The sequence below is a fragment of the Talpa occidentalis genome, unplaced genomic scaffold (genome assembly GCF_014898055.3).
Source record: "Talpa occidentalis isolate TD23 unplaced genomic scaffold, MPIMG_talOcc4v2.1 talOcc4.5, whole genome shotgun sequence".
Classification (NCBI taxonomy): Eukaryota; Metazoa; Chordata; class Mammalia; order Eulipotyphla; family Talpidae; genus Talpa; species Talpa occidentalis.
In genome coordinates, this window is record NW_023604861.1 from 97,906,289 (window position 1) to 97,919,714 (window position 13,426).

Consider the following 13,426-nt stretch of genomic DNA (forward strand, 5'->3'; position numbering starts at 1 on the left):
CTGATGGATTTACAAATGAATTCTACCAAACATTCAGAGACGAATTAGTGCCTATCCTTCACAAACTCTTCCAAAAAATTGAGAAGGAAGGGACAATACCAAACACGTTTTATGAAGCCAACATTACACTAATACCAAAACCGAACAAGGACAACACAAAAAAGGAAAACTACAGGCCAATCTCCCTAATGAACACTGATGCAAAAATCCTCAATAAAATTTTAGCTATCAGAATCCAACAATGTATCCATAAGATAATTCACCACGACCAAGTTGGATTCATTCCAGGGGCACAAGGATGGTTTAACATCCGAAAATCAATCAACGTTATCCAACACATCAACAAAAAGAAATATAAAAACCATATGATAATATCAATAGATGCTGAGAAAGCTTTCGACAAAGTGCAACACCCATTCATGATAAAAGCCCTTGAAATTCTGGGGATACAAGGAACATACCTCAACATCATAAAGGCCATCTATGACAAGCCAACAGCCAGTATCATTCTCAATGGTGAAAAGCTGAAAGCAATTCCATTAAGATCTGGAACAAGACAAGGATGTCCACTCTCACCATTGCTTTTCAATATAATACTGGAAGTCCTAGCCAGGGCAATAAGACAAGAGAAAGACATCCAAGGAATCCAAATAGGAAAAGAAGAAGTCAAACTATCACTATTTGCAGACGATATGATATTATACATAGAGAACCCCAAAAACTCCACAGAAAAGCTAATTCAACTCATCAATCAGTTCAGTAAAGTGGCAGGATACAAAATCAACACGCAAAAGTCAGTAGCCTTCCTATACACAAACAATAAATCTGAAGAAGAAGAAATCAAAAAGACCATCCCTTTTGTTATTGAAACAAAAAAAATCAAATATTTGGGAATAAATCTAACAAAAGAGGTAAAGGACCTATACAAAGAAAACTATAAAACACTGTTAAAAGAAATAGAAGAAGACACAAAGAAATGGAGAGACATCCCCTGCTCATGGATTGGAAGAATAAACATTATTAAAATGGCCATCCTACCAAAAGCAATATACAGATTCAATGCTATTCCAATCAAAATTTCAATGTCATTCTTCAAAGAAATAGAACAATTATTGATGAAATTCATATGGAATCACCAAAAACCCCGAATAGCCAAAGCTCTCCTGAAAAAAAAAGAAGGGAATGGAGGCATCAGACTCCCAGACTTCAAACTATACTACAAAGCCATAATCATCAAAACTGCATGGTATTGGAACAAGAACAGACATACAGACCAATGGAATCGAATAGAAAATCCAGAAATAAACCCACAGATTTATGGTCAACTAATCTTTGACAAAGGAGCAAAGAATATGCATTGGAGCAAAGAAAGTTTGTTCAATAAATGGTGCTGGGAAAACTGGGTCGCTACATGCAAAAGAATGAAGCTTGACCACCACCTCACACCATACACAAAAATCAACTCAAAATGGATTAAAGAACTAGACATAAGACCTGAAACCATAAAATATATAGAAGGAAATATAGGCGAAACACTACGTGATTTGCACATCAAAGACATCTTTACAGACACATCACCCAAAGCAGTGATAGTGAAGGCAAAGATAAACAGCTGGGACTACATCAAATTAAAGAGCTTTTGCACAGCAAAAGAGACAATAACAAAAACAAAGAGAAACCCCACCAACTGGGAGAACATTTTTGCACCCAACACTAATGATAAAGGACTGATCACAAAAATCTGCAAAGAGCTGATGAGACTCAACAACAACAAAGAAAATAATCCAGTCAAAAAATGGGCAGAAGAGCTTAAAAGAAACTTCTCTGAAGAGGAAATGCAAATGGCCAACAGGCATATGAAAAAATGTTCAACATCACTTGCAATCAGGGAAATGCAAATCAAAACTACCATGAGATACCATCTTACACCAGTGAGAATGGCACATATTAAAAAACTAGCAACAACAAATGTTGGCGAGGGTGTGGAGAAAAAGGAACTCTTCTGCACTGTTGGTGGGAGTGCAAACTGGTCCAACCACTGTGGAAAGCTGTATGGAGATTTCTGGACCTACTAAACATAGAGCTTCCATATGATCCAGCAATTCCACTCCTAGGTATTTACCCAAAGGACACAGAAACATCAATTCCAAAGAACACCTGCACCCCTATGTTATAGCAGCGCTATTTACAATAGCTAAGCTTTGGAAACAACCCAAATGCCCAAAAATAGATGACTGGATCAAGAAGATGTGGTACATATATACCATGGAATATTACTCAGCATTCAAAAAAGATAAACACATGCAATTTGCAGCAACATGGATGGCGCTGGAAGGGATCATGCTCAGCGAAATAAGCCAAAAAGAAAAAGAAAAATACCGGATGGTCTCACTCATAGCAGGAATCTAGAAAACTTAAATAAGGGACCAGGAAAATGAATAACTACAAGAAAGTGAAAATCAAAATCAACAAAAAACTATGAACCAGAGACACTTTTAGGGGGGGGGGTGGGAGGGGAGGGATTGGGGTCAGAATGGGGGGGCTGCAATTGTATGGGGAATATAACAATAAAATTTATTAAAAAAAAAAAAAAAAAAAAAAAAAAAAAAAGAATCTCCATGACATAAAGGCTGAACCAAATTACACTTCCACCAACAGTGAATGAGTGTTCCTTTTTCTCTACATCCTCAACAACATTTGTTGTTTCCAGTCATTTTGAGACAGGCCATTATCACAGGGGGGAGGTGAGAACTCACTGTGGTTTGATTTGCATTTTCTTTATATTAAGTATGTGTGACTCTACTCAGTTTAGCACCATGAATAGCTCTGTGCAATCACCACCACCATAAAAATATTTTACTGTACCATGACTATAAAACTCACCACAGTCACAAGCAGCCAAGCCCCCTTCCCTAAAATAAGACCTGGATCTGCAATCCGTTCCTATAACTGTTATTTCACAAATATTACATATGGATCATGCTCAGAGAAATAAACCAGAAAGAAAAAGAAAAATACCGGATGGTCTTACTCATAGCAGGAATTTAGAAAACCTAAATAAGGGATCAGGAAAAAGACTAATTATAATAAAGAAAAAATGAAAATCAGCAAGCAACTGTAGATCAGAGATACACGACATGGCGGGGGGGGGGTGGTGGAATTAGGGTCAAAATAAGGGGGGTGGGAATTATATGGGGAATATAACCAAAATGAAAATGCATACATTGTGCAAAAATGAAAAATGATATAAGAATTACATAAAATAAAATAAATATTGCATATGCATGGAATTACACAGCACATTATCTTTTTGAGACTAAGTTTTTTTACTCAGCATACTTTCCTTAAGGTTCATTCAAGTTGTTGCTTGTATATAATTAATTTTTTCATTGCTGAGTATCATTTTGTGGTATAAATATGTTTATATAGTTTGTTTAATCATTCATCCTTTTAAGGATATTTGGAGAGTTTCCAATTTGGGACTATTATGAATAAAATGACTATGAATGCTCAAATACAAGTTTCTAAATGAAAATAAGTCTTCATTTCTCTGAGACATGTGCATAACAGTGAAATCTCGGGTTGCAAGAAAACTCATTTTTAATTTTAAAAGGAACTGTGAAACAATTTCCGGAGAGGCTTTTTCATTTTATATTCCCATGAGCAATGTATGAGTGATCTACATTTTTTATATTCTTTTCAGCATTTGGTATTATAACTAATTTTTATTTTCTCCATTTTGATAAGTATTAGTAGCATTTCATTGCATTTTTAGTTTATATATTTCTAGTGACTGATGCTATTGAACATCTTTTCATGTATTTACTTGCCATCTGTGTATTTTCTTTGGTGAAATGTCCATGCATATTTTTATAACTTGTTTTTCTTTCTTTCCTAATTGATTGCTTGACTTTTAAATATTGAGTTTTAAGAGTTCTCTTCATAGTCTAGATATGAGTCCTTTGTTGGGTATGTGGCTTGCAAATATTTTCTCTCAGGCTATAAACTGTCTCTTTATATTCTTACTGGGTCCTTGTGCAAAGCACAAATTTTTAATTTTTATGAAAATGATTCAATTTTTAAGTAAGGAAGGAATAGACACTGCATTATCGGTGATTGAGTGAAATAATTTTGAATAAGGTAGCCTAGTACTTTTTCTTTATCTTTGATTTTCAATAATTTAAGACTGATGTGTCTTGGTGATGATCATTTTGCATTTAAAATTTGGGTATTATTTCTGTTTCCTGGACATCCATTTTTATTTCTGTCTTTAGGTTTGGGAAATTCTCAACTATTTTATTTTTGATCAGGGTCTCTATTCCCTTCTCTCTTCACCTTCTCGAATACCTACTATCTTTATATTTCTTCTTCTAATTGAGTCTGATTTCTCAGTGTTTCTGAAATTTTCCTAGATATTATTTCTCTATCTTCTCCCACTTGGGTCATTTCTACATTTGTGTCTTCAATTTCCAAAATTCTTCTGTCAGTTTACGTCTATTCAATTCTTTAAGTCAATTAAGTCAATTCTTTCCATATTTGTCTTCATCATTCAACGTTTCTTTGTGAGTTTTTTTTAATACCATCAATCTCCTCAGTGAAGAACTCTTCTCGTTTCTACACCACCTCTTTCCTCAGATCCTGCCTTTCTGTGATTGACTGTCCTTTCAGTAGTTCATTTAGCATTTTAAAAATTGTTAAAAATTAAAAAATCTTTGTCTGCTAGGTCCTCTACTTCTGTGACCTTTATATATGTCTCTGAACTTCTCCAGCTTTTCCATCTTGTGTCCAAGTTTTCCTTGCTTCTCAGGCACGTATATCACCTTATTTGCCTTTTACTCATTGGAGCACTTTAGGTTCAGTTTTGTTTGTTGTTTCTCTTTTTTGTTTTCTTTGGTGGCAGGTGGGGGGGCCTGAGGGAAATCTGGGACTGACTCCAAGACTCAGTCTCAGTCCTGGTGGGGAGTGAGGGCTGCTCCAGGCAGAGAGATCAACTCTGCCTCCTCTCCTCTCTCCAGAGGAAGCTCTGTTCACTCTTTTAGGGATCCTAAATTCCCAGGCCCTATCTTCCTGCTGCTCCCCTCTGTGGAGTGAGACACATGCCACCAGGCTTGAGATGCCAGGTGTGACGCACCTGGTACAAGTCGCTGGACACCAGAAGGTAGGCATAAGCTGTTGGGCAAGGGGTGCCAGGTGCAGGTTGCTAGGCAATGGTGGCAGGGCAAGGTGGGCCAAACTACACGGTTCAGCAGTTCTTTCTGTGGGAGCTTTCTGTTGGGAGGGAAGAAGGGTCTACACCATCTGCTGCCCCAGCCAGCAACAGTCTTGCTGACCTAATCAGAAGTCCTGTGCCCCCAACTGCAACTGCACTATACCACCTGAGAAGTCTCACTGGAAAGATTCACCATGCCAGCACATGAGCTGCACAATTCGTGACAGATCCCCAGCCTGTTCTGCTGACTGGAGTGGCTGCTGCCTTGGTCACTACTACCCTTGCCACTTCCTGTTTTGTCCCCACAGCAAACCACTGACCTCAGCATAAAATTTCTGTGGGAAAGTCCCCCATCTCTAGCAGTGAACTTTTAAATTTTCCTTTGAGCAAATTTCAGTTTAGCTAGTGTGTGTGTGTGTGTGTTTAGTTGTGTTTAAGGGTGAGGATCATCCAAACCTCCCTATTTTGTCATGTTTTCTCTTGGGGTTTTGCAGTTTGGGGTCTTATATTAAGTCTTTGATCAATTTGAGTTACTGTTTTGTGGGCAGTATGAGATAGGAATCCAATTTCATTATTTGTCTTGTTACTATCCAGTTTCCCAGCACCACCTATTGAAGAGACTATCCTTTTCCCATTGAGGATACTTAGTTCCCTTGTCAAATATTAACTGATTGTATAAGCATGGGTTTTTTTCTGAGCTCTTGAGTCTATTCTATTGGCCTATGTGTCTATTTTTATGCCAGTGCCACAATGTTTTGATTGTTATGGTTTTGTAATATAATCTGAGATCAAAAAATGTGATATCTCTAGATTTGTTCTTCTTTCTTAAGATTGCTTTAACTATTCTGGGTGTTTTGTGGTTCCATATGACTTTTACTACTGGGGAAAATGTCATTGGACTTTTGATAGGAATTGCATTGAATCTATAGATATGTTGGGTAGTATGGACATTTTAACAATATTCAGTTTTCTGATCTAGGAACACAGGATATATTTCTCTTTACAGTGCTTTCATTTTCCCTCATCAAAGCTTCACAGCTTTCAGTATATAGATCTTTCACATCCTCAACTGAATTGATTTCTAAATATTTTATTGTCTTTGATGCTATTACAAATGGAACTGTATATTTTACCTCCTTTTGAGCTATTTTGTTAGTGTATATAACAACTGATTTTTCACATTGATAGTATACCCTGTAACTTCACTATATTCACTTACTGGTTCTAATAATATTTTTGGTGGAGCCTTTAGGATTTCTATAAATAATATCATGTCATCTGCAGAGACTATTTTACTTCTTCCTTCCCAATTTAAATGCTTTTTACTTCTTTGTCCTGCCTAATTTCTGTCAAGGATTTCCATACTATGTAGAGTAGGAATGGTGAAATACCTTGTCATGTTCTTGATCTTAGAGGATAAGCTTTCAATTTTCACTGCTGTGTATGACAACTGTGGGCTAGTCATATGCTTATTTATTTTACTATGTTTGGGTACACTCTTTCTATACTCTGTTTGTTAAGAGTTTTTATCATGAAGTTGTCAAATGGATTTTCTCCATCTACTGCGATTATCATATGATTTTATCTCTCATTTTATTAATGTGGCATATCATGTTTATTGATTTATATCAATAAATCATTAACCATCTTCACATTTCATTTTGAATCTGATAATATGCTTACTTTTAGCATTAACACAAAAATTGTGCACAGACTTCCAGAAGGTGGGGTGAAATTTCAGTTCTCTGAAGAGGATGAGGAGCAGGCCCAATTCCCACCTCTTTCTGCCTCATTGATGCTGGATGAGGATAGAGACTAAGCTTCCCCTTGGGTTCCCATGAAAACTAGAGGAAGGAAGGCAGAGCACTAACTATCTCAGTTTATACTACTTCATTCCACCAACTGATACCAGATGAGGCTAGAAGCTCAACTTCCACTGGTCCCCTTTGGTAGGGGAGTGAGGGCCAGGGAGAAAGGGATCAAAGTGGCCACTAGTCCTGCTTTACAGTGTCTGATTTGGTTTCTTGTTGGAGTGTACATGTGTAGCTTCAGTTCCCCCACTGAGTGCACTGGCACTAGAGATGTGGAGAATGTGGAGAGGTAACTAATTTTAATTCATACCTTCTAGTTAGTCTAGTTGTTATCAGGTGAGGGAGAGACTCAACTTACCACTAGATCCTACAGAAAATGGGGTAAAATTTTGAAACATACTGATGGTTAGCTCCCCTTACAACACCTCATTGGGTTTTATTTTTACTGGGTGGAAGTGAATGTTTAGCTAATCAATGTGTTCAGCTATTATCCAGATGGGAGATTGAGCTCCACCTTCTCCCACCAGGCATGCACTGGAAGATTAACTCCCTACTTAGCCCTATCAATACCACTTGGTAATAGCAGTGCTACCTCCTCCTACCTACTTCCTTTCATTGAGCGTCAAGGGGAAGATCAACTCTTACCAGGTCCACATGTAATCAGAGTGTGTGTGTGTGTGTGTGTGTGTGTGTGTGTGTGTGTGTGTCTATTTTTTCCGTTGTGTGTGCCTAGTGTAGAGTATGTAGTAACAAAAAGATTTTCTGTCGTTGGGCCACCACCTCACTTATCCATTGGCTTGAGAAATTAAGATTTTCTTGGAGCACATTTTGTTTGTGAATTTTAGAGATTGAGAGCACACATATCCTGTCCAGAACTTATGGGAAGCAGTAAGAAAACCCAGAGAACTTACTGCTATTTCCTTCCTCTAGTCCCAAGGTCCCTAAGCAGGCTTCCTTCTTCTTTACTTTCAAAGTCTTCCTATGCTTCCTATGCTTGTTATGTCTCAGGAGTTGAATTGTTAAGAGGGAGGCCCTGGGAGGAATCGAGCTAGTCTTTCTTAGCAGAACCAGAGCCCCTATTTAAAAAAAAAAAAAAAAAAGCAAACTTTTGTGACCATATATCATTTTATAACATTTTACTTACCATAATTTTTTAAATTTCTGCAATAAACTCTTTGTATATACAATTTAAAGGCTATCTAAATCTCCACTGAGTAGACAGAACATGATTTACATAATTATTGACCTATTGTTGAAAATTTAGATTCCATAATATATGGAATATATAACTAATGAAAATGTTTGTGCCCTAAAGTTTTTCTATATTTAGGATTATTATCTTGGAGTCCCAGAAGTAGAATAATACACGGCTCAATAGTAACATGAAAGAGTGCCCCTTCTGTTCTCACCAACACTGGGACTTCAACATGCCTCTAAACACAAGCCAATTTGATAGCGAAAAGAAAACAGTATTACAGTATGCCCTAAAGTGCATTTCTCTGACCACCAATGGAGCTAATCAATTGCCCTCCTTTTGTAAATTCGCTTTTCATGTCTTTTGCCTGATCGTCTTCTGGGGCCTTACATATTCTTTGGGAATAGCCTTCCCAGTAGAAGAATCTGACTTGATATGCATAAGAAGCTTTCTTAAACCAGAAAACAAATAATAATTCTCCAAAAATTGGCTGAGAGAGAAAATCATTTCATTCCCTTGCTCAACTACTACAAAAATCAAGCGCCTAACAGGAAAACACCTGCCAATTAAATGAAGACATCAGATGAAGATAAAACATATCAAACACTTCAAATTTCTGGATAACTCTTGATCTTAAAAATTATGCTATTTAAGAAAAATAAACACTTCCTGAGTCTTACCTGAAGCATAACAACATTGTCACCTTCAAAAGTTACCAGCACATCTGTGTCACATTTTAAACCTGAGATTCGGTTTTCCATCATGTAACCCTATTGTAAAGACAAAGGAAAGAAAAGAAAACATGTGAAGTGTGTAATACCATCATTACAAAAGATTAATTTTCCTTGAAATTAAAAAAAAAACACAAAAAATAGAAAAGAAGAAAATAACTATATTTCTCCTACCCAGAATAACCATACTAACAAAGGTAGAACCAATATAATTAGCTTCTGGTAGGAATTTTGGGTGTTGACTTCATTAGTAGTAAAAGCATTTGAAAATAGTTATGTCAAATTTTTCCAAAATATTTCAACAAACAGTGCCTTTCTTTTTCTCCCTCTTTTCCAAGTCTTATAAATTCTAAAAAGTGCCAAGGTATTAGTGACTACACCTTAAGTTATGTGGGTGAATGGTGCTTCCCCAAAGCCTTCAACGACCATTTTCAAATTAGTACATATCCGTTCAATGCTTGGGAGACAATATAAAAGTCCTAAATCACCACTATGCATCTTACGATCATTAAATATTCTTCTTCCTGCCTCCTTTTTTCTTTTATTTCCTCCCTTCTTTCCCCCACCTATTTTTCTCTTTCTTTCCCTTTTCCTCCTCCTTTTCTTTCTTCCTTTACCTGGCAGTAGGCTGCTGCTCATTTTCAAAGTGTTGAGAGTGTTTCTGTGCACAAACTGAGAGAGTCCCTCAAGAGAAAGTGGATCAGCCCCAGGCAGACAGTGAAAAAGTTTGCCTTAGTTTGGCTGCAGGCCCTTCCCCTTCTGAAGGCCTCTACACTCTAATTCTTCCAGAGCCTTGTTCTCCTCATTAAATCTCCAGAATCATTCCCACTTTCAAAACCTGCTTCCACAAAGCAAGCCTGCCTAAGGAAACTTTATCAGTTGTGTCGGTATTTGCAGTTAGCACTTTAGCTCTAGAGGATGACAAGATTTAGGGCCTGTTGAAATTTTCAAGTCACATGAGATTTGGAGGGTCACAGAAGGGTGCCCCACCGGAAATCACATACTCCAATCTACAGGTTCATTAATGTGCAGGGCACCTGCTTCATTTCTGAAAACCACTTGAGTCACAGAAGCCAGCACTTCCCGGGCCCAGATGCCCACAGAACACTGAAGTCCTGTGAACATTAGCATCTCCTGGCTTCCTGCCTCAGAAGTCAGCCTCTGACGCTTGCCCATTTTCCCTTTCCCCTTCAGCATCAGCAGACTGGACAGTGTTATCATCCACAATTTACAAGCAAAGACATCTCCACAAGCCTGTAGGAATCCTCAACTGCTTTCATGTACGGAAAGTGATGGTAATTATGGATGACTAAATCAGTAACATTTCCAACCTGGAACAGTTCAGCCTCCTTGCTTCCTTGAATGCCATAACTGCAGGGCTAAATCTGCCCCTTAAGAGGCAACCATATGAAATCAGGCTCTGACTGAACTTGATCACACCTCAGAGTGCTTCCCCCTCAAGGCTAGAGCTGACTCATTTTCATTCTTTTAATTCTACCATTTATCAAGTATTTATCCACCACAAGCCTGGTACTGTTCTAGGTGCTTTACACAAACTTCATTTATTTCCCTTAATTTTTTTTTCATCCTCACAACAGCCATGTGCAGTAGGCATTACCCCAGTGAGTCTTGAGGGACTGTTCATGAATAAGCTCCAAGTTGTAATGTAGAAAAGATTCACACCAAATATACCATTTCCATGTTGGGAAGAGCAGTTCGACAGGAAAAGCATAGCTGCACAATGCTCAAAATAATAATTTTGAAAAAGCAAAATACTCTTTGAGCATTTTGCTCTGGTCTCCTAGTAGGGGAGGGAGTCACAATAGGGAGTTTGCTATTGTCTAGCACTTCTGACATGTTTATATCCTGCCCTGGAAACCAGTCCATGGGGCTTTTAAAATGACCAGAGAGATAATCTACTCAGAGGGCAGCAGAATCAGTAAATGAACACCGCAGTCTCTCAGACAATGGGCAAATGGATTCCTGTGAACATAAACATGTTTTATCTTACATAGTTTTCAAATAAAATGTAATTTATTTCTCTTCTAGGTGGTAAAACTCAGCTTTGAAAATCAAGTAAAAAGCCCTATGTCCGTTCTCCTTATGATTCTAGGCCCTCCCTGACAGAGCTGAAGCTCATGACCCTCAGAGCGCTTGCAGGCCACTGAAAATGAAACAGCAAAGAGAAAACCCCAGGGCCAGCTAGGTGCGAGGCAGTGTCTATGGTCAGCACGTTGCTTCCAATCTTCTGAAACTGCCAGAGGCTGGTTTACGGTTTAATTTCCTTAGATTAGGCCAGAAAGGCCCATTCTCAAAAATGTCTAAATCCCTGGAGTATCTGAAGTGACCCACTTAGATACTGCATAGGTTCAAAAAGCCAAAGGCATCCACAGTCTGCGTGAACGTGCATGCAACTTTAAAGGAAGACACGAGACAAAAGAAAAGTTACTGGGGGGGAATTGTAGTCATCTTCTTGAGGAAATTATAGCCTACATTTGGGGCCCCTAATTCTTTGGAAACAACTTATTATAGATCAGTAGCATTTCCAACGTGGAGTAGTAGTTCAAAGTGGGTGTGATTTTCTACATAAAAATGAACCTTGTGTTTTTCTTATAACTAAAAGCAATACATAGGATTATAAAGAGTGGAAAATGAAAGGAAAAATGATAAACAGCCATCCATAATGTCATGATGTTGGAACTAAGCAGGCTCCTGAGAAAGATAGACCCAAGAAAAAGACCTGGGGCAGGAACTGGAGATCACAATGACAGACACAGGCATTAGAGGGGAGGCAGGTTAGGAGAGACCCAAAACCAACAAAGCCTGTGTGGGCAAAGGGAGGCCTGGAGTGTGCAGGGAGGTGGAGGAGTACAGCTGAGCCTGGGAGGTAGAGGGAGAGCAGACTGAGGGCCTCTCGGATGTTAGAGAAGACAGGACCAAGGGAGAAAGCCAGAGCAAAGTGAGATGGTGGTCGCGGGGAGAAGGAAATATATTAGTCTCATAGTCACCCACAGCACCCATGGGTGGCAATCTGGGCCACAGTTCTGGGCTCTGCAGGTGTTCAGAGACCACCACCATGCCAGGTGGCACCTTAGCACTTGCTTCCTTCATACACGTTATAAACCAGCGCCCCAGCACGTGCTAGGAGAAGGGGCAGTCACGGAAGTCAGTGTCTAGGACCAATTTTACAGTGTGCATTACAGAGGTCATGCCGTCTCAATTTCTACTCTTCACAGCAACATCTCAGTACCCCGGCACCGACTGGGATGAGAAAGTTGAAGCTCAGTGAGGTTTTCCACTTTGCTCCAGCTGCATAGCCTTGCCCAATTCCCTGGGGTTTTGCAAAGCTGCTCTCTGTTTCTGGAACACTCCCCCAGGCTCCCTGGAGCTGTCTCCCTTGTCTCCGGTCAGGCCTCCCCACTGCAGGAAGCTGTCCCTGATCCTTCCTTCTGAGACAGCTGCCCCACCCACTGCCATCACACCCCATCTCCTTATCGCAGCTTATTTTTTCTTCATAGCATTTCACTCTGTTTTAATTATGCATGCATACTAAAATCTACTTTTTAAAATGCATTTATGGTCTGTCTGTCCCCTTTAGAATGGACATTTCATGAGTATACAGACTGTACTCCATTCACCACTGCACTCTCATCATGAAAACAGGGTCTGGCGCATTAGAGAAACACAATATCTAGACTGTGCAATTGACCAAATAAAATTTCCTACAGGTAAGGTTAGGAATCCAGGGCCTCCAGTTCAAATGCCCACATGCACGCTTTTCTTCTACAAGGTAGGCAGGGGGCAGGACAGACAGAGGGACATGTCAGTAGAAGGAGAGATGAAGACACAAAGGAACAGGCTTCATGCCTCTGACATGCTCCGCTAGCCCTGTTCTGGCAGAAGCAGGACCCCGGATGATAGAGGACAGAGTTCAGTGCAGCTCAGATAGCCTATGACCAGGAGTCCCTAGCCAGGCAGAGAAAGGCCAGGATCTCAGAGTCCACACTGGGTGGCACAAGGAAAGGCAGGGCAGAGCCCTGAAAAACTGCTGCCTGAGGCTGCAGATGATCCTGGTTCAGATCTCAGGTGGGTGGGCAGAGTGTCTGAGGGGGTTGGAGATGAGAAGAGATGGTCATACATGAACCTGCACTGGAGGATGATGCTCCTGAAAAGTGACGAATTCATTAAGGTTACTATGGCTAGAGGTGTGAGCAGGAGGAACACAAAACATTAGCACAAATCCCACTTCAGCTTCTCCAGCCTGCACCCTGAATGGCACTGCCAGGCCAAATCCTGGCATCTCTGCTTCTCCCATTGGAGGGCCAAGAAGAGGTGACTTGAGCTCCCCAAAGAGTATAAGGCAGACTTCTGATCAGCCCAGCACACAGACTCCACCCCTCTCAGAGACCAGGACAGATGCAGGGCAGAACCCAGGGTGAGGGGAGAAGGGAGACTTTTCTGCGCCCAGTGACAACCAGCA

General features: G+C 39.7%; 1 protein-coding gene across 1 annotated transcript in view; it reads right to left on the reverse strand.

Annotated features, from left to right (window-relative positions):
- Window positions 1-13,426, reverse strand: part of ACOXL (acyl-CoA oxidase like) — a 301,583-nt gene that overhangs the window by 126,555 nt on the left and 161,602 nt on the right. Inside the window, exon 13 of the mRNA XM_037527835.1 lies at window positions 8,896-8,985. Within this exon, the coding sequence (XP_037383732.1) occupies window positions 8,896-8,985 (90 nt within the window). The remainder of the gene's footprint in view (window positions 1-8,895; window positions 8,986-13,426) is intronic.